Here is a 23068-nt window from a genome sequence, read left to right as displayed (position 1 = left end):
GTCTCAATGGGTGCAAAAAGGTCAAATAACAGATCTGTATAAGGAAAAAAGAAAGGTTGTAGAGATTTACAGACAAGTGATTTCCAGTAGAATTTCTGGGAAATTTTCACAACGTTCAATAGAAAAGTCAGGCTGAATCTGACCTAAAGGAAATAAATAATGGTAAATAGAAACAGTTTGAGAGAGGAATGAATGAGCTTATAATCTCTAAGATGTTATATTTCCCAGAGAGAAATGCAACATTCCTATTTTATCTTTGAGATTCATCTATGTAATGAAGAAATTTCACACTCTCCTTAATGTCTTGTTCCTGCTCTTGCTATTTGATTTGAATGTGCTGATAAGCACAGCCTGTAGTCATGTACCTTATATTATGTATTGTTCTGTCTGGGTTTAACTCTGATTTCTTTTCAGTGAAATACACGGTAAATAATATACTTCAGTTACTTAGTTGGCAACTGGGTTTTCGTAAGACGTGTAGTGGCCAAACAACATAAAAATAAACTTATTGCCTAATTCAGCTAACCAAGGCAATGGACACTTTTCCACTGATGTTGCATGGAAATGTAGCCCATAGACTGCTTCAGTAAACCTCAGCTTCCAAAAGGTATATGATCAGCTTTGTAAATTATTTCAGTTGTAAAAACCAACTGTGTCACATAAAGGTAAGAATGCTAAGTTTGAGAATGATGAAAACTTGGAAAATTCTCTTAGGATTTAGTGCTGTTCAGATTGCATTCATCATGAGGGAGAAAAATTGATAAATTTGTTATTCCCATTCATGTTTTGGATTACTCCAAAATACATTAAAGTTATAATTCATTCATTTGCACCAGATGGACATTTGAGCTTGTCAGTGAAAGCTAAGTTGATAAAAGCAGCTGTAAGAGAACTTTAACATAGTGTGGCTATTTACTGGTATCACAAAGAAAGATTCCTGGACAGCAGAGAAAACATCCATAGGAAAGATAATGCAATAAGGCTTGTAATACAAAATAATATGTATTTATTTATAATTTAATTTATTTAGTATTTATTTTATATTTAAATATATTTCATTTAATTTATTTTATTTAGTAATTTTTATGTATTGCTACTTATTTTAAATATAGCTCTTATATATTATTTATATATGTTTATAATATATTTATAGTATTATGAGAAAAATTAGTCAGATAGGAAACTCATTATACTCACCACAAGCCTCAATTCATCTAGCTCATGTTATGAATAAATAAAACTTAATGAGATTATAAATAGAGCAAAACATACAGTCTTAAGTTTTACACATACAACGAGCCTGGCATATCTTCCTTTGACTTGCTTAGCTTTCTTACCTAAGGACCCATGTAAGTGATTAATATATTACAGCTAAAGTTACAACCTCTCAGCCAAGCCACAGGAGCAGACAATGCATATGTTTTTAGCCATTACAGAAGCAAAATAAATGCATTAACTTAAAGCTCAAGCAAACTACAAGCACATTTCACTTTTATTCATCCATGTGTATTGCTCATAGCTGATGAAACCTATGAATAGCTGTATCAGATCAGACCAAAGGTATATTATTAGCCATGTAATTTCTGAAAGTCTCCAATAGAAAATGCATGTGATAGGGATAGCAGGAGCAAAAAGCACAGATTGGCTCTTGTGGAATCGTGACATCGTATAGAATTAGCGTGGAGAGTGCGGTCTGCTGCAAATTTAACACAATTTTCACCTATATTTTCATACCTGGGTTTCCACCATCAGGAAGCACCAGGAAGGCAGAGGGAAGGATATATTCCATCCATTGCCAAGGTGATAGGCAATATTTTAGGTGTATCTTTTAATGAAGTTCCTAGAAGCAAAAGCTGCCCAGGAGGGTAGAATTTTCCTGTGAGCTTCCATTTGACCAAGTCTTAAACCGGTAATATCACTATCTATGGCTACCCATGGGTCTGTAGATCATGAAGAAGGCAGAAATATGCTACCACCATACCTGTAGTCTGATTCAGATCATTCTACTTAACATTCTTTGTTCATGTATTTTTCTCCTACATAAATGTGTAGCTTATCCCTGTGCTAATTTATGTCAACAGCCTGTCTTATTCACTATAGTCTGATGCTAAAAAAGATAATGAATACATGCACTGCTGCTTCTGGTCTAGCACTTGCTCCAGTTTCCCTTGTCTGAATAGGTCATCATTCAGACTAGGAAACCTCAAAGGTCAACCTCTCCTAAAAGCAGTAGGTCTCTGACACCTCCATAGCATGGCCATGAACTATTAACAGACCCAGCTAGGTTATTTTTTAACTGCCACTTTCACAGTTTTTTTCATATAATGAAGATGGTCCCTTCCCTTCGTCAGCAAACAGAATACAGAATATGTTCTGATTGCCATGAATGTTTGCTTGTGTAGATGTCTTGCTCCCAGCTGAAAGCTCTTTTTATTCAAATTCCTCAATGCTTCTATTCAGCTGGTATGAGTCCTTCATTTGCATTATTGCATTTGCATTCACTGAAAATTTTCTGAGACCTCTGTTGGCCAAAATAATTTAATGTCTAACTTTCCTGTGATTATTAACACAATTTTTTTCTAGGTGTATATTTCACAAATATTTATTTTAGAACCAGATCAGGCTTGATTCTTTATTAAAAATGCTTTATCTCTTTTACCTCCAATTTCAGAAGCTTCAACACATTCTCATAAAAGTTACTTTGCCATCCAAAAATACCCTGCATTTAATAAATGTTTAAATAACCCATCTTTCATTGAGGAATTAGAACACAATATATTGAATTTCATTATGTTCTTCATGTACAAAGATCATAAATTTATGGTAATTCCTTTATTTTGTGATTTATTTCCTATCTATTTCTATGTCTGAATTTGTTGTCTGCCAGATGGACACAGAAGGTGATTTAGAAATCAGGCACAACTGTTGTGTTCATCTACATTGACATAAGCTCATAAAATATCTTTATCAACAGAAAAGAGAAAAAGTGTAGCTTGTGTATTTAGTATTCTTGATAGTTACTATTCCCCGTGCATCTCAGTTTCAACTTATGTTTCGGTAAGTTGAAAATCAATGGAAATACATTGTAGATGGCTGGAAACAGACCAGAAGACAAAGCAAAGCAAACATTAGCTTCAGCCTGTTTTTAATGTTTGTGCTACTTTCACGGTTGTTGATGGGAGTGTGAACAGAGCACTTTACTGCTGAGAAAGAACATATCATCATCTTATATATAAGGTTAAAGTCCCAAACATTCTTTTTTTTGTGTGCTAAATGAATAATGAGCAGTATTTGGTATTCTTAAAAAAGTAAAAACTAAGACTAAATTATGTTTGGGTGGAAACTGGTGCAATTGCGGAAATTACAACTTTTAGTTTGTCTGTCTTGTCTCCACAGTAATGACTTTCTATATTGTTTCTTATTTTCACAAGTTTCATACAAGCATTATTACCTCTATTATATCATTTTATGGAAAATTGGAAGAGAGATTAACTTTGTGGAAAATACTTAGGAAAAAAAAAAAGAGTTAAAACCTGAATATCTTTTCCTACAGCAAAAACATAATACTGTGCATTATAAAGCAAAATATGCATAACCACAGAATTAGTTGAGGTGAAGTTCAGTCTGTTGGTAAGGGAAATCTGAACTGACCAGCAAGCTGTAATGACTGTAAATGTTCTCCAAAGAGTGGAAAAAAACCCACTATATGCTGTCCAGGATGAGCAGCAGTTACCACCGTAATAAACTTCATAGTTCTGCCAAAAAAAAAAAAAAAACCACCCACCCCAAACTACTTATGCATGCTTATCACATACCGAAAATTTGATCTCCTTGCTTAAAAAAAACCCAAAACCTTACCAATGGTTTACATTTGTCATGTAATTACAGTATTATACAAATCAAGATTTTTACCTGACAACATTTAAATCGTATTTGGTAAAGGGAGTGTTTACCCTTCCATCTTTAAAATTGTATCTTCATGGTCGTATCTGAGCCTTGGAAGACTGGTGAGTTCTTGGTAGCATTTATTATAATTCCAAGCAGTGGTTATAATTTTTTTTTTCCTAAATAATAATAAAGTAGAACAGGGCATCATTGACTTTAAAAAGCAAAATGTTAAATGCTTGCCTTCTACATAGTTGTTATTATGGTATTATTTAACAAGTAAGTCAAGCTAGACACTGTACATATTCAACATAGATACTGTTCTTGTCTTGAAATTTATTCTCTATTAGTGTTAATCTGGATTACAGCACTATAATCTTCTGTACCCCTGTTGTATGCATCGGTCAACATTCTCATTTAAGACAGCTTAACTATAGCTAAAGTGAATAATTTTATGCTTTGTACCATTTTTAATGTAGCTGGCTTAATGATAGATTTGATTATACAACTACTGTTCAGCAAGCATGTGTAATAAACCATCATTATATATGCTGTATGGATGAATATGAAATGTACATTTTTCATGTATATGCTTTAGATTAATGGAATTTCACAGACATTTAGTAACTTAATTCACGATTATACAACTGAATTTACAAGTAAACAATTTTCCTATACACAAGATTACAAGTGAGATTGACATGGACATACCTTGATCCTGGTGGTTAAAGCTATTAAGCTGACTGAATCTCTAGTATGAAGAAGGTTAGTAGTACAGTAGGTAGCACAGCTAGAAAGCACTTCAGAGCATGTGTTTGGTAGAAATTAATTTTTCAAACAGAATTTGAAAGATAGATTTTTCATGCTTATTTCTCTGGACTGAAATATGCATTATTCAAGCAGATAAGTTTTGCTGAAAATAAACATAGTGGATAGTGTGATTGCTCTACGAGTTTGAGATAAAAAATTCAAAGTATTTTCTTTGTTCATACAAAGTATTCTAAGAGGTGATGCATCATTTTTGTTAGTATAATAAAGATTCAGACATTTTATGAGACATATATGTTTGTAGAATGTTTCTGGAACACAGCAATTTCCATTACAGCTAAAAAGATAACACACTAATGCATTGCACATGCAACTGCTTACACTTATTTCAACTGGGAAATCAAAACGTAATGAAACAGAATTCCATTTTGATAGCATTGATTACTCAGTAGGCGGTTTAACTACTCAATGCCATTTTCATGACTTTCACATCTGGTTCTACGTCAAAGAGACAAACATAACGTGTATTATGTTTTGTTAGTAATCTCTCAAGTGGCTTGAATGCACTAACCACTCTTTCAGTGATAAGTGAGTAATACTAAGTGATGCACTGTTAAGTCCTGAGTGCAACATAATTAAAAAGCCCATTTATTTTATCATAAAATTGTAGTTATATCCTGTAATGATATTTTGGACTAACTGAATGCTAGGTGTACTTTCATACACTGTGATGCTGAAGAAGCACACATGCTAAGCATCTAAATAAAATATATGCATTTCTTTGTAGAAGGTCTAGATCATTGTTCTGTAAGTCAATCTTCATGAAAAGCTATATTAACCTAAATACATCACAAGTTTTAAAAGACAGCTGTTGAAACATGGGCTGTAACTTGCAGTGATATATAATGAGTAAGAATGTGGCAGATCTTTTTTCTCTTTGATTTCTCTCATGTTTTCTGTTAGTCCCTTTTCTTTACAGAGCTAAAAACTTTCATGTTTGTAAATTAACAGCATCACAGTATTTATAATGCCACTTACTTTTAGGTAGCTAAGCAATCATCGGCTCTTAAACAAAGATTAAACTAGTTAGTATTCAGTTATTTGTGATTATCCTTTGGTTTCCTGATGCATAACTTTGGTTGCAGGACGAGGACAGCTTCAATGTTCCATGCCTTTTCAGCTTTGCTTTCCTGTCACTGCAGGATGCTGCTGCTGTTTTCAGGCAGGCAGAGCACCAGCCTGGACTCCTCGCTTTTCAGCCCGTCACTGTTAAAAACCAAATCTCCCAGACTGTGACAATAAACACTGGTTGTATTGGGATTTGTTTTTTTTTTTCTAATCAGTTGAGTGAAGTGTTTTGCTTTTCATGGAATTGCTTGGGTTGGAAGGGACCTTTAAAGGTCACCTACTCCAACCCCTCGCTGCCATGAGCAGGGACATCTTAAACTAGATAATGTTGCTCAGAGCCCCATCCAACCTGACCTTGAATGTTTCCAGGGATGGAGCATCTACCAACACCAGGCAACATGTTCCAGTGTTTCATCACTCTTCCTTACATCTACTCTAAAAATCTACCCTTTTACTTTGAAACCATTACCCCTTCTTCTATCGAAACAGGCCATAATAAAAACTTTGTCCCCTTTGTTGTGTTCTCGTTACCTGTATGCATAAATGAGCAAAGTATTATTACAAACCGTTCTTCAGACAATGCTTCACTTGAAGCAAAAGGCACTCGGTGTACCTGGGTTTATTACATGTCATAGCACAAATATCCTGACTGACTTTTATCCAGAAGATGTAGGAAGGAATTTAAGCTTTTTGTCCTCAGATTGTTTCTCCAAAATCTGACTGAAGTATGCTCTCTGACTGTTGAAGTGAGACTCAAAGGCTCTCCATCCTCCTTGCAGTTTCCCTCCAAAGGAAATGCAAGCACTCAGGCAGGGCACCCAGCAGGCACACCAGTCCAGGGGTGCCACACCAGTCCAGCATGTGCAGGCAAACCAGATACTGAGCTCTGTGAATGCACTTACCAGTAGGATATGCCTACATTTTAGGGACTGGTGTTACCTTTATGTCTTGTGCAATGTCTTTTCCTTCTGCAAAACGGGGGAAATAATACAGTGTTTTGTATACAGTGGTGTTTAAAGATATTAAAGTCTGTGATCTTCTTGATTATTGTGTTAATCTATCAAGTGCTATATTTATAATATGTTCTGGAATGCAAGAGTTTCACATAGAACATTATGGTAGTTGTTAACCAACCTGGAGTCATGAACTTATTGTGTAATATAAAATTCATGTCTTTCATTAACTGAAATCTACTTCAACAGAATTCTTACCTACGCTTTCCAATAATGATTCAAAATGTAGCCCTTATGAAGTGTAATACATTCTATTCTAAGGCAAGTCTTGGAAATTTACAAAATTTACATTCTTATAAATGTAAATTAGAACATTATTGAAAACTAGACTTGTGCAGAAAAATAAATGCACAATTCTAGAAGGTCTTTAAGATCTGGAAGTCAAACCTGTGACTAAACCAGGAAAAATGATTGCTTCCAATTTTTCCTCAAAGGAATATATTTTAAGTCAATTTAAAAATGGCTTTTATAAATTATGCATTAAATTAATGCATTTTTATTGTATGCTTTTTAAATATTTCAAAATGAAGAACAAACTTTCTCAAACCAAAAGTAAATACTATTTCAAAACTGTCTCAATATGGAATGTTTTGATAGCATCAGATTTTTTTTCAATTATGAAAAAAAATAACAGAAGTAGTAGTAAGAAAATATATTCCAATGAATAAAAGCTAGACATTGTAAAAGGCTTATGTAAAATGTAAATGGTTTCTTTGCTTACCATAGTAATGCTATTGGATTTTGAATCTTTCAGTGTACAATTTTATTAGGGCAGCCTAAACAATTTAGCAATAGGCCTGTTTTTTCACCCTCCAGAGGACACAGGGGCAAAATATTGATGGTACATGGGGAGGGAACAATTGTTCTTCTAACTGCAATGAAATGGTGAAGTAGCCGCATGCATTCTTATTGAAAGTATGAAGCTACCACTTATTTTGTTATCAATAGTTTTAGCAATTACTTTGATGTTATCTTGAATATCTTTCTTCAAACCACAAGGTTTCTGGAACTTTTATGTCCAACAAGAAATCATTGATCTTTAGCCTCTACAGGTCTTCCTATTCTTAACCATGAGAAGCATTCTAGAATAAAATTTTTTGTGCTGTGCTATGTAAAGACAGTTACACCTTGGCTTTACTGTTGTGAACAGTGTTTGTTCATGACTGTCATATATCTTTTTGATCACTGAATCGTAGCTGTGTGTAAATTATCAATTGATTGTAAATTATCTGTGGATTATATAAACTTCAGAAGTCATCCATAAAAGATTATCTATATTTTCTGCAAGTATTTTAAAAGCCTATTTTTTTTTACGTTTTCTCCTTCTTCCAAATGAATTAAATAGTAATATCATACGTTTTATTACAGTTCTTACAATAATCTGAGTTATGTGTTTGTCCCAATTTCATAGAGTAACTGGATATAGCCAACAAAATTATGATATATTTTGCGAAACAACATATACGCCTAACATATCTGTAAACTAAGAAGTAAAATTGAAAAAAAATATGAATTGACCTTCTAACTTTCACTTGTGTTTCTGCCACTGGACAGACTCACAACAGTCTGTTGAACTCACTAGAGGCCTGCTAATGTCTAGATCTCATTGGGTTTCATAGAATAAGCATTCATATAACAAATACAAATACATTTTTAACAGCTTTTTAAGAAGATATCTTCACCTGTGGCGATGCAAAAGAATGGAGTATCCTTCCCAACCGTACTGCTAGCATGCATCATTAGCTACGTGCTAGTATTTTAAATAAATAATTCAGATATACCTGGGGACAACACTATCAGGGAAACAGAAATGATCTTTCGAAAGTATTTTTAGTAATGGATGAGTTCAGTAAGACAGCTATGTGTGAATATATATTGTAATTACATTTATCCTGATGGACAATTAGACTTTGTTACATCTTTTATTAGTGAGCATCCTAGGATGTTTGTGAGATGTAACATTTATCACCTGGCTAACAATAGGTTGTCTGAAATATGTCCTGGTCTGTCTTTATGAAAATGTAGATTTTTTTCAAAACAAATCCAACAACCTGGTTATTGCATTTTAAATAATATTTTTAAACATTGTAGAGAGAGGTAGAAAATACCATTTTACAATTTTACATCAGAATAAACATGTCTATTTTGAAGAAAACAAGACATCATAAGTATTATTATAATTAATTTTCATTTTCTTTTTACAGTCGTTGAATTAAAAATAGCCAGAAATTTTTCACAGTACAAATGTAAGTTCATCTGAAAGAGGAATTGTTGTTTTAATTTTATAGCTGATTCTGCAAGTTAAGGGCTGCTATGGCAATTCCTCATCCAAAGTTAGTTATTACAGGTTTTATATTTCTTATTATATATTTTGGTAATGTACATTTGCATATTAAACAGAAAACTTCCACATTATGGAAGCAGATTTTTTTTACAAACCTGTAACCAGACTGATAAACTGAAATGACATACATGGATTTCTTTGCCATAATGCCTTCCCCATGATTTTTAACCATAATATTGATGGGTCATTCGGATGTACATTAGAAATCTAATCAGGGATCAATGAGAAAATTATCAGGCAATTATTTCCTGAAATGTTGTAATTTGCCTTACATCTGGTTGTGCTATATGCGCTTCATTGTTTTTCAGAACCATTTTCAGAACTGAAGTTTTGCTTTCACTTATTAAAAAAATAAAATAAAATAAAACTTTTCAGAACTTAGCAGACAAAACACTGAAGAGTAGGATAAGACTTGTAAATTGAAAACCAATAAATTTAACAGAGTTTTGTATCTGCAGCCTTTTTTTTATTTTACCGTTAGATGCAATTCCATAAGTCGGCTCCATTTCAGAAAATTTTTAGGGTTTTGGAGCTTTGAGACATTTGGGAATCTTGTTTCATAGACTATGAAATAAATTGCTATATCTTCCTTCATCTTTTTTCTTTGCTTTGTTGAGTTTTTTTGTTTTGTTATTCCATTGTTCAAGTTTGCGGTAAAACTGAATGAAAAATACTTTTCTACTGTGTTGATTTGTTGGTCTTTATGGAATAGGCTCATACGTTGTTGTTTTTGTTTGTTTGTTTGTTTTTTCAATTGGAAAGAAACTGTAATTTAAGCTGAGCAAACCCCTGAAAGCTGTGCCTGAATTGGCATTTCAAGATCTCAGAGTTCAAGCACATTCTAAATTTCTGTGTTGACTTCCACAGAACATTGAAATAGATGTTTTCTATAGTTACTTTAAATTCTATCCCAATATGCAATAGCGAAATAGTTACTCTGTAAATTAATTTAACAATATTTTGTAATACCAATTATGTGCCAGGCTTAAAGCAAGCCTGTATCATGTATTTCCTATGTTCTGGATATTCCATATATGCTAATGATTACTTTTATTCTTACAAAATATCACAGATGAAACATTCACTTCCTTGATTTCAGGAGCTGATGCTGTGGAGGCCCAGTGTAAAAGATTTGAAGTGAGAGCAAGTGAAGGTGGAAAAGTATTGTTTTCTGCAGATGAAGATGAGATTGTCATTGGAGCTGACAGACTGAAAGTAACAGGTATGGTAATAATAAGGTTTCTAAATGGAAGTAAACTCTGTTTCTTTCTGTTTGTTGTTTGGGATTTTTTTTAGGTTTGTTTTATTTTTTGTGTGTGTGTTTTTAATATATATAAAATATAACAATATTTTATTTTAAAATATATAAAAATATAATAATTTTATAATTAGTAATAATTAATCTATCAGTCTTCAACAAAATTTTCAACCATTGGTGAGGAAAAAGTCTTATCATCAGTGATTGCTTGACCAACCAAAAGATACGGCACAGTCTAAAAATCAATTCCTGTACAGGCAGATTTGAACTTAAACTCTGCAGGAAAAACTATGGTACAAATCACAGTGATCTGGCTTTTATATGATACCATTGAGCATAGTTTTGCAGTACCTAGGCCATTTGTTTAGGTAATGCCCCTTCACAATGATAAAAACTATTGTTATATAATATGACCTTTGTTTTTTTCTGTACACAAAGTGTCAAGTCTAACTTCCATGTGAATTAAGGGTATGTACTCTGCTTTAGGAGGCTCAGCTGAAGTGTAGGTAGTAGGAACCTTGGCTGGACTTGAACATTTGTTCAATAGTTTGTTCAATAAGTTGAAAAAAGTTCTCCTTGGCATTTTACGATCATCACTACATATATATCTATATGTATCAATAACTCATTTGATATTAGAAATGTGTTAGCTTATAAAAAAAAAATAAATCATTTACCTAAGTGTGTTTTAGATAAATGCTTTAACTTTGACTGCTTGATAAAATCTTATCTGAATTTAGGCTGGACTTGAGCTAGTCTAATATATTCATAATCTCAAATAAGATACAGAACTTGAATTGCTTCACCAGTCAGGGATGTTTAGCTTTAGGTCAGTCTGTATCTGGGGATGCCTGCTTTACAGAGTTCAAAATCAACCTACTAGATTGAAAGTTCAGTTCTGTAGAAAGTGTAAGATGGTTCTGGTTTATGATGATTATAAGATATCTCTTTCTTGTCTGTAAAACTAAGTAATGCATTATTAGCAACTTCAAGCTTCTTTTTAAAAATAAGTATTAGGTAGTTCTGCTTCTGTATAATGCTACATACAACATTAGAATAGATCCAGGAAGTAGAGTCAAACTGGACTTTCCTCATAAGCCTTCAAGATCGTTGCTTGCCAGTATGTGGGATAACTTTTCTTCCCCATTCCTTCCTGTCTGACCTCTGTCTATCTTCTCTCAGCAAGCAAGTTGTTTTAATACTGTTAAACCAAAAGAAAAAGCTTTTACAAGCAGCTAGTTTAGCGATGTTGCAGTATTCAATATGGTACATTAAATTGTATTGGTTTACCAAATTTGAGGTTGGGAGGAGACATTGGTGTTTTTTTGAGTCAGGAGCAATTCTTCATTGATAGCTGTTGTAAAAAAATTTTGCCACAGTAAAACCTAAGATAATAACTGGATTAACACAAGAAGAAAAAAGAGAATCATACTGAATCCCTCTTAATTTCAAACTTTATCAGAATATTATACTGAGAAAGTAAATATTAAACACGGGAGATTTCAAGGCATCTATCATAAGCTAAAAAATAAAACATCTTACTAATGACACAGAGGATTAGATTTCCTGTCATTATGAAATGCAATCATGAGTTGTAGATGTCAAGATAATTTATTTTTTTTTATTGGACTTCAAAAGCAAAGCACTGCTCAACTGTCGTTAACTTCAAAGGGGCTTGAGTTCCACAGCACCTGTTGACATCAGTCGCATAGAACACAGAATAACTAATGAAAATTTATTCAGTGATGCTTAGCATGGGATATAAGTTTGTTCCTGTGAATTAAACAGAATTTTCTCCTTAATTCTAGACATACACTTGACTGTATGTATATTTATATTAAAAAAAAAAATAAACCAAACCCAAAAAAACCCAAACCACAACAGAAAAGAAAAGGCTAGGGAAAACCTATAGTTAATGCTGCTTTAATATATTCATCTGAGTTTCAGGGATTACTGTATACCTGTTGAATCCTACCAGAGAATCTCACCACTTGAGTTGTTTGTACAAGTAACTGATTTTCCTTCTGTGGCTAAAATGAGAACTAAATGAGAGTTAGGATTGAATTTTCAGGAGAACGTTTCATTGGACTAGAAAAACTATTTGAGGGTTAAACCAATTAAAACATTGACTTGAATTACTGGTGCACACACACACATAAAAAGAAAGATTTAGACAGCATTTAAATATCACAAAGAAAATATGCATATAGGAGGGTTTATCAGGTTCCGAGTGCTGTCATTTAGGTCATGAAGTCAAATAAAAATTATGTTCCATTAAAAAGCCTAACATCCAACATTTTGGGTAGTTTGTTTAGAAAAAACTGTTCAGGATTTTTGTAATTTTAATTTGAAAGAGTAACTTTTAAAAATAACTTGAAAATTGTCTTTTTTTGTTTTTATTCAGAAGTAATTTAATGAAGCTGAGATCATTTTCTCCAATTTCTGGATAATCATCTTGAAATCAGATTTCATTAGTAAACTGTCTTATAATGAGGCTGTAAAAGGCTAGTTTCAAAATTTTATGCTTTAAATCCCTAGGGCCCACTTTAAGTTAACTCTTCCATCATTTTCTTAGAGGAAAAAAATGAAGGGAACGGTATTAGATTTCTAAATCAATGAGCATTTCTGAAAGGCTTAGGCCAAATAACCTCATATCCCAATTTCTGTAACCCTGAAAGGATTTCTGCAGCATAAGTACTAATCTTCAGCCAAATAATAAATCTATAATGAGACATCTATGCTTTACTGTTGACTCCAGTCTAAAGCTCAAATTATTTAACACAGATTTCCCAATGGAGACCAAAAGTTGTATGCCCATACAATCTCCAGAGAAATAATTAAAGAAGAGAAATCTCCCAAAGGGTGAAAAAAAATTTTCTGTCTTCATGGAAAAATAAAATAACAACATCTTTCTTGCATGTAATAAGTAGCTCTTTGAATTCTATCCAAGATTGTACGATACCTTTAAATTCTTTAGCAGACTCATGAAAGGTGATGAGTCTCTGTAAGTTACATCAATCAGACTGCATTACCCTATATGAAATGACTGATGAAACCTGGCAAGACATCATAATGTCAAATGTCAACCAGAATTTTTTTTTAGTGTGTTTTTTTAAAGCCTGCATTTTGATAGTCATGTTGCCTTGGGGTAAATATAGGAAAGGAGCAATGGAAGAACAAAGAAAAGAAAAATTAGTATCAAAAAACCAAAAATAAGCTGTGCTTATTTGGAGACAAAACTCTCACAAGTAGTTATGTGAGGTACTACAATGAAAGCCTGACCTTATTTTATTGCTTAGCTGTGAAGAGTGTCTCTTGGAAACACTTCACTGCAAGTGGGTCCAATAAATGATGCATTTTGGTAATTAATTTTCTAAAGCGTACCCATTTCATGGGCATTTATAAACTACTGTGGCAATGTGAGATTTACTTTATATGACTTTTTCTCAATTCAGAAGAATGCTTTTGTAATGCAGAGCTTTAAAAAGCAATCTATCATAAGGCAGTATAAGAAATTCTTGAATAATTTAAACTTGAAAGATTAAGTTTACAGCTTCTCATTGATTATTTTTGTAACATTTTTTATTTGTGAATTTTTATATAGGCAGTCTATTCCAGGAAGAAAGGTATAGTAGAAACAGACTAGTAATCTAGATATTAATATAATTCCCAGATAAGAAAAATATGGAGTCAGAAGTAGCACTTTTTGTTTTAGAGACATCACAGATACATATTTCCCTGTTAAGAGTCTCTCAATTTAAAATCAGGCAGCTGGCTGATTTAATTCAGGCTCCTTATTTTTCCTTCCGTTTTTACTTTTGCTTTTTCTTTTAACTGTGTTAGCTTTCTAATTTATCATTCAAGGAAAGAAGAAAAAAGATTCAACCTCTGCTTTGTTAGGCAAAGCCAGTAGAATTGCAGCATAGTGTTGCCCCTTTGCCCAGGGATGCCTCCTACCAACAAAGTTCAGGGTGTATCGTAGAGCTTTGTACGGAGGGAAGAGAAAGTCACAATAAAGTAAACACATTGCCAAAGACCTGGGAAACAAGCAGGAATAAGGAGCTCAGTTTCTAGCGGGCTCACAGTCTCCTTTTTGCACATGGTTAAACCTCTGTCCATCCCTTGTATTCACCTTGTCCCAACGAATGAACAGCACCTATAGCATCATGGAGTCTTCTCTACTCCCTCTGCAGTTACAGAGCAAGAGTATCTGTTTGTCTTTTACTTCTGCTCTTTAAATCTTAGTACAGGTTTTCTGGCCTATGCTTTTATTCTATATTTCTTTTAATTGCAATATGATCTCTCTAAAATGAGCTTGTAGCAGAACTTGAAAACACTGTATTGGTCACACTGATTGGTGCGAGTACAGGCGTATATCACAGCTCAGCTTTATCCTGCTGCAGTACTTTTGAGAAAACGGATAAAGGCGGCCTAGCTCAACGTACGCTTTTCTGAAACACTGCTACGAAAGAAGGTTGTCATTCTTTCTATAAAAAACTTCCACTATACATTTCCGTTAGTATAGTTTGTCTTCCTTTTTTTTTTTTTTTTTTCTTAAACCAAACTTGTAGTGTAGCAACTGTATAAGAAGTACTAAGCAAAGCAGAGGTCACCTAGTGGTACCCTAAGCAAAACACCTACTTTTTTTGACAATGTAACTGAGGTTTTTTTCCCTCTGACTTTTGAGGGTGTTTGCTCAGTTAAGGCTAAAAGCATGTTATCAGAGACTTTTTTGTCCATTAAACTTACAATGTCTTATCCAAATTATACATTTTTCTTTTTTTGAAAAGAATATCTCTTTATATTTTTTTGAAGAAAAGACTGCAATTTATTTTTTAATTGTCTCCTACACGTTCTTCTGATCCATATACTTCATTCAGACTTGGTTATAGTGTTCTTTATTTAACCATGATTTTATCTCTGACCTTTCTTACAAAGCCCATAAAAACAGTAGTGTAACTTAATTTGTTACAAGGTACTTTCTTCTAAATCAGTTGTACTTGTAGATGTACCTCTTTATTAATCATGTTTAAAAAAAGGCAAGGCAAAAACGAGTTTGCAAATTAAACTGCATAGGATTTACATCAGAAACCATTACTGTTCTGCAGTCAAATCCAGTTGTGTTTTCTTGATGCAGCAAATAAGCTGTGTAACTTCTAAATAATCTAGACTAGATAAGCTTTCTGAGGAACTAATTTATTTTGTTTCCCTATTACTTAGCTGCTGGTTTATTTTCTGTCATCCCTTATTGCTGTATGTCTGAGTGGTATAATCTGTTTTAGCACAGGACCTGAAGTCCTTTCCAAATAAAACTGATTTTTTAAATAATGATAATTAATATGTTAAGAGTAAATAAATAAGAAGCTAGTTAAAAACTTGTCAGTTAATGTTTTACCAAGATTTTAGTAATCGTTCTATAGAGTTCAACTGCTTGCATACTTTATTGAACCACAAAGCTTTTCAGATATATGGAGCTCCATGTTTGTATTGTGTGAGTTGATGTAATTAGCTGAACATTACTTTGTTTCTGTATTTCAAACATAATAATAGATCTCATAGTGGGAATTGTAGTTGTAATAAGGCTTGCACGTGGTGAGAAACAAAAAGGAGTGCATCAGTAAGTAGGTTTTGATTTTAGGAATTTGCTGTAGGACTGTGAGTCTGCAGATAATTGAAATATAGAAAGGTCTTCCAGAATAATTAAAAGGAAATTATAAAGTAGATATATGGCTTATGGCTATAAAAAGGAAATATGACAGATATATGAGGAAATATATATGAATTGCAAATTAGGTTAGATAAGTAGACATAAAATATTTATAACAAGTACTGAAATGTAGAAATATAAATGATTGTTCGATGTATGTTGTTATTATGGTGGGTGTATACCTAGTGCCTTCAGAGACTGAACAGGAATTTCAGTAAGACTGGGAAAGATCTGGGATTTGCCATGTTTAGTTGGCGGATTGCCATTCAGGACAGGTGGAGTTTGGAAACTGAAGTGACACAAGATGAAGGGAAGCTCTTAATCAATTTAAAGTGGCTTACACAACCAAGTTAAGTGACCACAGTAAACCTGTATTTGATATTGTAGTAAAATGTTAAACCTTTAAGTAGATATGCCAGAATCTCAGTACCCTGAACACTGAATGAACCATTTTTTTTTTTATCATCATCTGTCAGTAACAAAAATGCATTACACATATAGAATTTCTGTGTTTCCTCGGTAATGACTGCATTAATATGTACCTCAAAATATGCTGAATGAAAAAGGTTTCTGATAAGCTTATTTAGATCTCAGGGAAGCACTTAAGATCCAGACATGTCTGTATGAGAGCTCTGATTGAAAGATAATATTGTTGCAGGAGTCTAACCTTGGCAACAGAGCAACCTGTCAGAGCATTACTCTGGAGGTACAACTATAGAGCTGATTACAAGCATACATGTGGAGCTCCAAGCTGCCTCTGAACTGGAAGTTTTATAGGTAGGCTAAAAGTGGTGAGACTAAATAAATAAATCTCTTGTCCAGGACATTGTACAGATAGATTGATATCTTCCAGTTAAGGATAGAATGCATCCAGCCAGTTCAGATTACACACAGCATGTACTTACATCGGCCTGCAGGTGACTATGTAGATTGTTGGAGGACTACATTGACCTAAGCATAACAGTTTATATGCAAAAGAAAGATTTTGAGTTTTGGCACTTGAACAAAAACATGCCAAGGAGCAGAATGATTGGTCTCAGGAATGCATGTAAAGAGAAAGAAGCCTTGATAAAAGAAGTTTTTTTCTGAAAAGGGAATAGACCCAAAAGCAGATAAGTGAGACAAACATGCAAGCAGTTTTGCCAGCACAGGGAAACGTGTTCAATTTCTTACAGCCATTCTACTGACAAATCCTCTACAAGGCTGTTCTGTAGAGAGAGACATAGAAGGAGCCAACATATAGTCAGGCAGGAGAAAGGAGAAGAAAGCAAAAAACCTTGCAAAATGAGACACTCTTGATTTTTAGGGAGGGGAAAATCATCCCCTACCTAGAGAGTCAACCTTTCCATAACCTGTGCTTTCTGAATGCCTCTCTTTCCATATTCAACTTTTTTTTCCCATTTTTTCATGATAACATCATTTGTAAGAGATGACAGATTTTAATCCTTCCCTCTCCTTCTGGGCTGTAATGTATTTAATTCTTTTAAATAAAGTGTATGTTTTTGAGCTGATTTTATACTTTTCTGGTCTGTTCCTTTGCAGAACACAGCCAGCAGCCTCCCAAAGTTAGTGAGGAGACTATTTGCTTTGTTCTGATAGAAGGAAGTAGTGATCCAGAGACTGATCCCAACTTCCATATTGAATCTGGTTTTCAGGTTCAAGCTTTGACACCAAGGTTAAGTTATTGGATATTGGTGACTGTAAGAATTAGTATTTTGGGGAAAAACTGCCAATATCTGCATCATATTCCCAATCATATTGCACATTCCCTGTTGAAGGGCTGTGCAGAGTCCACAGCTGCAATTTAAAGTAGACCTAGTTTTGAAGGCTCTGAATTGTGTGATACCTGGCAAATCCACATGGCCTGTGTAATAGTCAAAGCCTAGTGGAAAACTGGCCTATTATTAGTAAGCTGAGGTAAGTCTTAAATCGAACCAAACAAGCTTGTTTGGAAAACACACCCTAAACTTTCAGAAGGTTTTGATGCAGGAACTGGATATAAACTGCGTTCAGATTTTGTAGTAAAATTCTAACTCTTAAAACCTGAGCTAAGCCTGACACTCACATGCCCTCGGGCTTTGATAGTTTTGAAAATGCACATTTAAATTACAGCTGTCAGACTCATCTCTATTTTTAAGGTATAGCTACTCACAGGAGGGAAAGGTGAATCATAAAGCAGCTCCATCATTCCCATTTTCTTTTTTTGCCTTGGAGTACTTTCTTATGATTTATTTCTGCCTGGAAACAAAATTCTATTGTTGGAGGTAAGGGTCAGGCTGCTCTATAGGATTTCAGTTCAATGAAAAGAGTATTTGGCTCCAAATACTCATCTATAATGATGATACTACAGGCCAAAAATATCTTGCTTCATCCTGGAACAGTATTCTCATTAGATGCTAGAAGATGAGATCATTCAGATTTCCATTTGTAAAGCCTTCAGGATAGGAGGAATACTATTACATTTTTAGGAAATATTGCAGGCATCTGACTCTTCCCAAATAATGTACAGATGTACCTCTTACTGTGAGCCCTGTAATACATGTCAGACCTATACTTTGTTTTCTCTGAATCCTATCTGAAACCACTGCAAAGTGGCTTTTTAAATTTTTATCTAATCATAAGCCATTTTTTTTTTACCCAGCTTTCAATACAAGCTAATATATTTAGCTGCGATTTGCACAGTGAGAATATACAAGAATATGTCATGACATGCATCATACTTTCAAAATTTATGTGACTGAACAAGATCTTGACTCTAAATTTAGGTAGAAAGTAACAGAAAGAATAAATATAAAAATGCTCACAAGGAGGTACTCTTTCAGTCTGTGGCAGTCACAGTTTGAAACAAAACTCTACTCAGAAGGAAAGCTGGCAGATTTCCACCAGTAACATCTTGGACTTCACTGTTATCTGTAAATCTATTTTTAAAGTAGGTATGTAGTCAAAGCTGTGAAAAACATAGATTCAAATCATTTTCAGTCTCCATTACATTTCAAAGCTTATTCACAGCAGACTCCTATAAGCTAGGAATAATTTCACCCACAGGAAACAACTCCAGAAAAAAAATTATATCACCCACAAAAATATGGCCTACAGCCTTCAGCCTACGTTGTGAATTTAAACTCCTACCCTTATTGTGGCTAATGATGAGTTTACATTTCACAGTGTCTGACAGCATTAAATTCAGCACACCGAGACACAAACATAATAAGTCATCATTTTTGCACTAGAAATATATCATCAATGTATATAAGCTTTTGTATTTGAATTAAAAGTATATAACAGTGTGGCTTTGCTCAAGGTTCAGAAGGTAAAGGAGTGTGTATGTGTGTATGCAGATTGAAAAGTATAGATAGAACAGTATAAGAATTCAGATGGGGTAATGTAAATTCCAGAAGGAAGGGTGGCAAAAATCAACATATATTCTATAAAGAAATGAAATTATATGGGGTACGCATCATCTCATGAAGAGAGAATGAAGCAAAGAACGGTCAGTATCCATGCAGAAATTGATTCATCTGAAGAATGTATAACTGCTCTAAGATTCAAAATGCAAATTGATTTATACTTCATGAGCACTGATGAAAGGGCAAAGAACCTATGTGGTAATGTTGACTACCAAATAAAATTATCATACAGATGAAGCTTTTTATAAACAAAAAGAATCATCTAATGCACAGGTCCTAGTGACAGAATTTTGGAATGTTTGGGCACCTCTTGTTTCTTATAACTATAGAGACAGATATCTGTTAGGAAAAAAAAGATCAAGACACAGTCTATACAAGATTTATAGATTATAAGCATGACACAGTGTTGAAAAACTAACACAAGGAGTGTTGTTGATCAGTGGGAAGGAACTGAGAACATGAAGGTGGAAGGAAATCTGAACGGGTAACCACCATGTAATGAGAATACCTCCTGTTTGAAAGTTCCAGGGAAACACAACGGCAAAACAAAATAAAATTGACTTCCAGAGGTCAATTTAAAAACTTCAGAGAATTCATAAGTAAGATCCACAGAAAAAGATCCTCAGAAAAAGAGTTGGGACAGATTTTGTATCACAAGCTGAAGAGCATCATGTGATGCAAGAAAGTCAAATATGAAGCTAGAATGTGTAAACAGGAGTAGAGCCTGCAGATCTCTGGATCTATTCAACACTGGCAAGGGCATCTCCGAAGTGCTTAATCCAGTTTGGTGTACCGTTGCTCAGTAAATGACTGAATAGGATCCAGAGCCATGAGATTGATTAGCTGTCCAGGAGCATGATCTCTGAGAGAAGAGAGAAAAAGATGGTGCTTGAAGAAAAAAAATATCAAAAGGACTATGGTATCCGTCTTGAGGCCTTGAAAAATAGCCTCTTGGAAAACAAGGGATGCTTTCTATCAGTTTTAAAAAAAATAATAGAAAAAAGACAAATAAAAAACCAATACTTTTTTCTGGGAAAATAATGAAAGACTGAAATAATTTGGCTGTAGAGAATGTAGAATTTCCTTCATTTTCATCTACAGAATAAATTATATCAACATCTTTTGAAGATCACAGGTTGATCCTGATTTGGTTTTGAACTTAACGATCACAGCAAAGAATAAGCCTTAGAGGGGATCAGATATTTTCTTTTTATCTCTAGTCACAAGCTAACTAATGTAAACACAGTAAGATTTGCTCTTTCTAACCTTAAGAGTAATGTCCTACTCTTTGCAGCTGCCACTGTGATAGACAGGCACACTTCTCCTAAGTTTCTTCTTCTTCAAAATAAGTCTTCTCTGTATTAGTTTTATCGTAAATGTCACATATAGCTGTTTTATTCACATATAATTGTTTATTATTTTAAATATTTCTAAATGTTTTGTAGTATTTATTATTGCATTTTAATACTTTATGGGTAGCTAACATTTTGGGCTCTTAAACTTCTATTTATCAGAACAATCAGTCACTGAAGGAACCCTACCTCACACTTGAATTTATAGAAAAAATTATAAAAAATTTCTTTCCATTAAAAAAAAAGCATATTTTTGTGGGAGAATCTTTAAAGTTGATAAATGTAATGTGCATATTATTTACTAAGAATTTATGGAAAATGTGAAATTAGTAGAATATATGAGGCTTTACGTTAAAACACTTAGCAAGACTAGATAGAGATTTCAGACAATTTAACAAAGTCAATCAGATTTTAGGAATGTCTAGAAGGTGCCAGTATAGCAATATACTGTTGTTGTTCTAGGTGCAACACCGATAGAAGAGTCAGAATTCTGGCAGAATTTTACACTAGAATAATTCTTACTAACATGGTAGATACAGCCCTTTTCATTGTAGTTTTTTTTATATTCCTTAAGGGATTCTTAGCTATAATACAGTGTTTAGTATGAAAAAACAGGTAGGTAGCATGAAGAAAAAGAAAAAAAAGAGCTCAGTATATGTGTTTGCATCTAGCTCTCCTCCATTTGTATCTCTAAGTAACCACTCATAAAACCTATTGATTACAAAACCCTCATTTTGACTTTTACATAAAAGTATTTTTGTTCAAGCTAAGGGTAAACTTATTTTTTTCTCTTTTACAAAGTGAGAGAAAGCAATAGCAAATAATTTTATTCCCGTCTTAAGATTTTCCTTTTCATTAAACAGAGGAACACTGAAGTCTCTCCATAAATCCTGAGCAAGTCTTAGTACAATGGGACATTATGACAGGTGGAGTCTACCTGTGCTGTAGAGGGAAGGGCATGCGTTCCCAACCAAGGTCCAGCAAGTAGTGTTTGTACAGCCATAGAACCATCACCTACTTTCTTGGCTTTCTCTGCTGCCTTTTAGCATGTGCTTTCACAGACAGGCAAGTAATTTGTCAGCTCTAGTTTGCCCTTCACATATGCTTAACATCTTTGTTCTGGCTTGTTCCACTGAAGTTCTTCAAAATTCTCATCTCTTCCACATGGCTGCTGACCAGTCACATGTTGACCATTTCTGTCACCCAGTGACTGGTCAACAGCTTTATTTCTTTACCTCATGAATATTTGGTTCTTGGGAGACCTGTCATTAAGATGGACAGAAGTGTTTCAGATAGAGTAGAACTACATTATGTACTACCTACAACTCCTATCCAAAATTCTTCCATCTACCAGCCAAACCAGTTTTCCCCAGCAGGGACGTCTCCAGGGGGCAGCCTCCTTTTTCTGAGGTCTGATCATCAGTCAAGAATCTCAAGGTAAGCCTAAATGGTATATTGTATGTGGATCCAAACAAGTTTTCCCCTTACTTGAAATCCAACTAGACACAATCTAACATCAATAGTCTTGAAACTGCTAACTCATTGGTGTAGACCCTAGCCTGATTGATTTGCTTTGACTCTCAGCAGCTATGTGATACTGTGTTTATGCCTGGTCATATGTTCCTGGCTCAGAAACATATTCTCCACAGACCTTTCTCCTTCTTCGTCCTCTGTTGCAAACAGTCGCTGAAGCTTTTCAAATGGGTTTCCCAGATCAGAGAGAGCATCCTTCTTGGAGAATCCCTCTCAATTTCTTCAGACCTCAGCTAGTCTTTTTCTTTAAGGAATTAATTTATTTCTTCCTTTTAACTCTTTCTTAAACTTTAATTTCTAAATTTGGGTGTCACCTGGTTATTTAGGCTCAGATAAATTGAACACAACAGGGACAGTAATTTTATAGTTATAGGGCTGATCTAATGGCCCATACAGCCTAGCCTCTCTAAATGTATGAATATTACCAGGCTCAGACAAGAACCTAAGAGCAGAACTCAGAACAGTTCCGCTGCAGAAATGACTTCCCAGTTTTGAACCACCTGTGAACAAGCTGCTTTTCTCTTCTATTTAATTGTTTGAATTTCAGTAAATAATTTGTGATGGTGATTTGATCATGATTATTACAAGTAGTAAGTGGCAAATCCTATGACCAGGACTAGAGGGGTCCTGCCTCCAGCCTGGTGTAGGAAAGGAACAAGCATGTTTACTGGAC

At 34.1% G+C, this 23068-nt stretch overlaps 1 protein-coding gene across 2 annotated transcripts in view; it reads left to right on the top strand.

Annotated features, from left to right (window-relative positions):
- SGCZ (sarcoglycan zeta) overlaps positions 1-23068 on the top strand; it is a 222829-nt gene that overhangs the window by 158537 nt on the left and 41224 nt on the right. Inside the window, exon 4 of one of the 2 annotated variants that reach the window (XM_055796833.1) lies at positions 10238-10360. The exons of the other annotated variant lie outside the window; for it this stretch is intronic. Coding sequence (XP_055652808.1) covers positions 10238-10360 — 123 coding nt within the window. The remainder of the gene's footprint in view (positions 1-10237; positions 10361-23068) is intronic. 2 annotated transcript variants of the gene reach the window in all.

The sequence above is a fragment of the Falco peregrinus genome, chromosome 2 (genome assembly GCF_023634155.1).
Source record: "Falco peregrinus isolate bFalPer1 chromosome 2, bFalPer1.pri, whole genome shotgun sequence".
Taxonomy (NCBI): Eukaryota; Metazoa; Chordata; class Aves; order Falconiformes; family Falconidae; genus Falco; species Falco peregrinus.
Note: the sequence above shows the minus strand (reverse complement) of the source record. Positions and strands in the feature narration are given on the sequence as shown.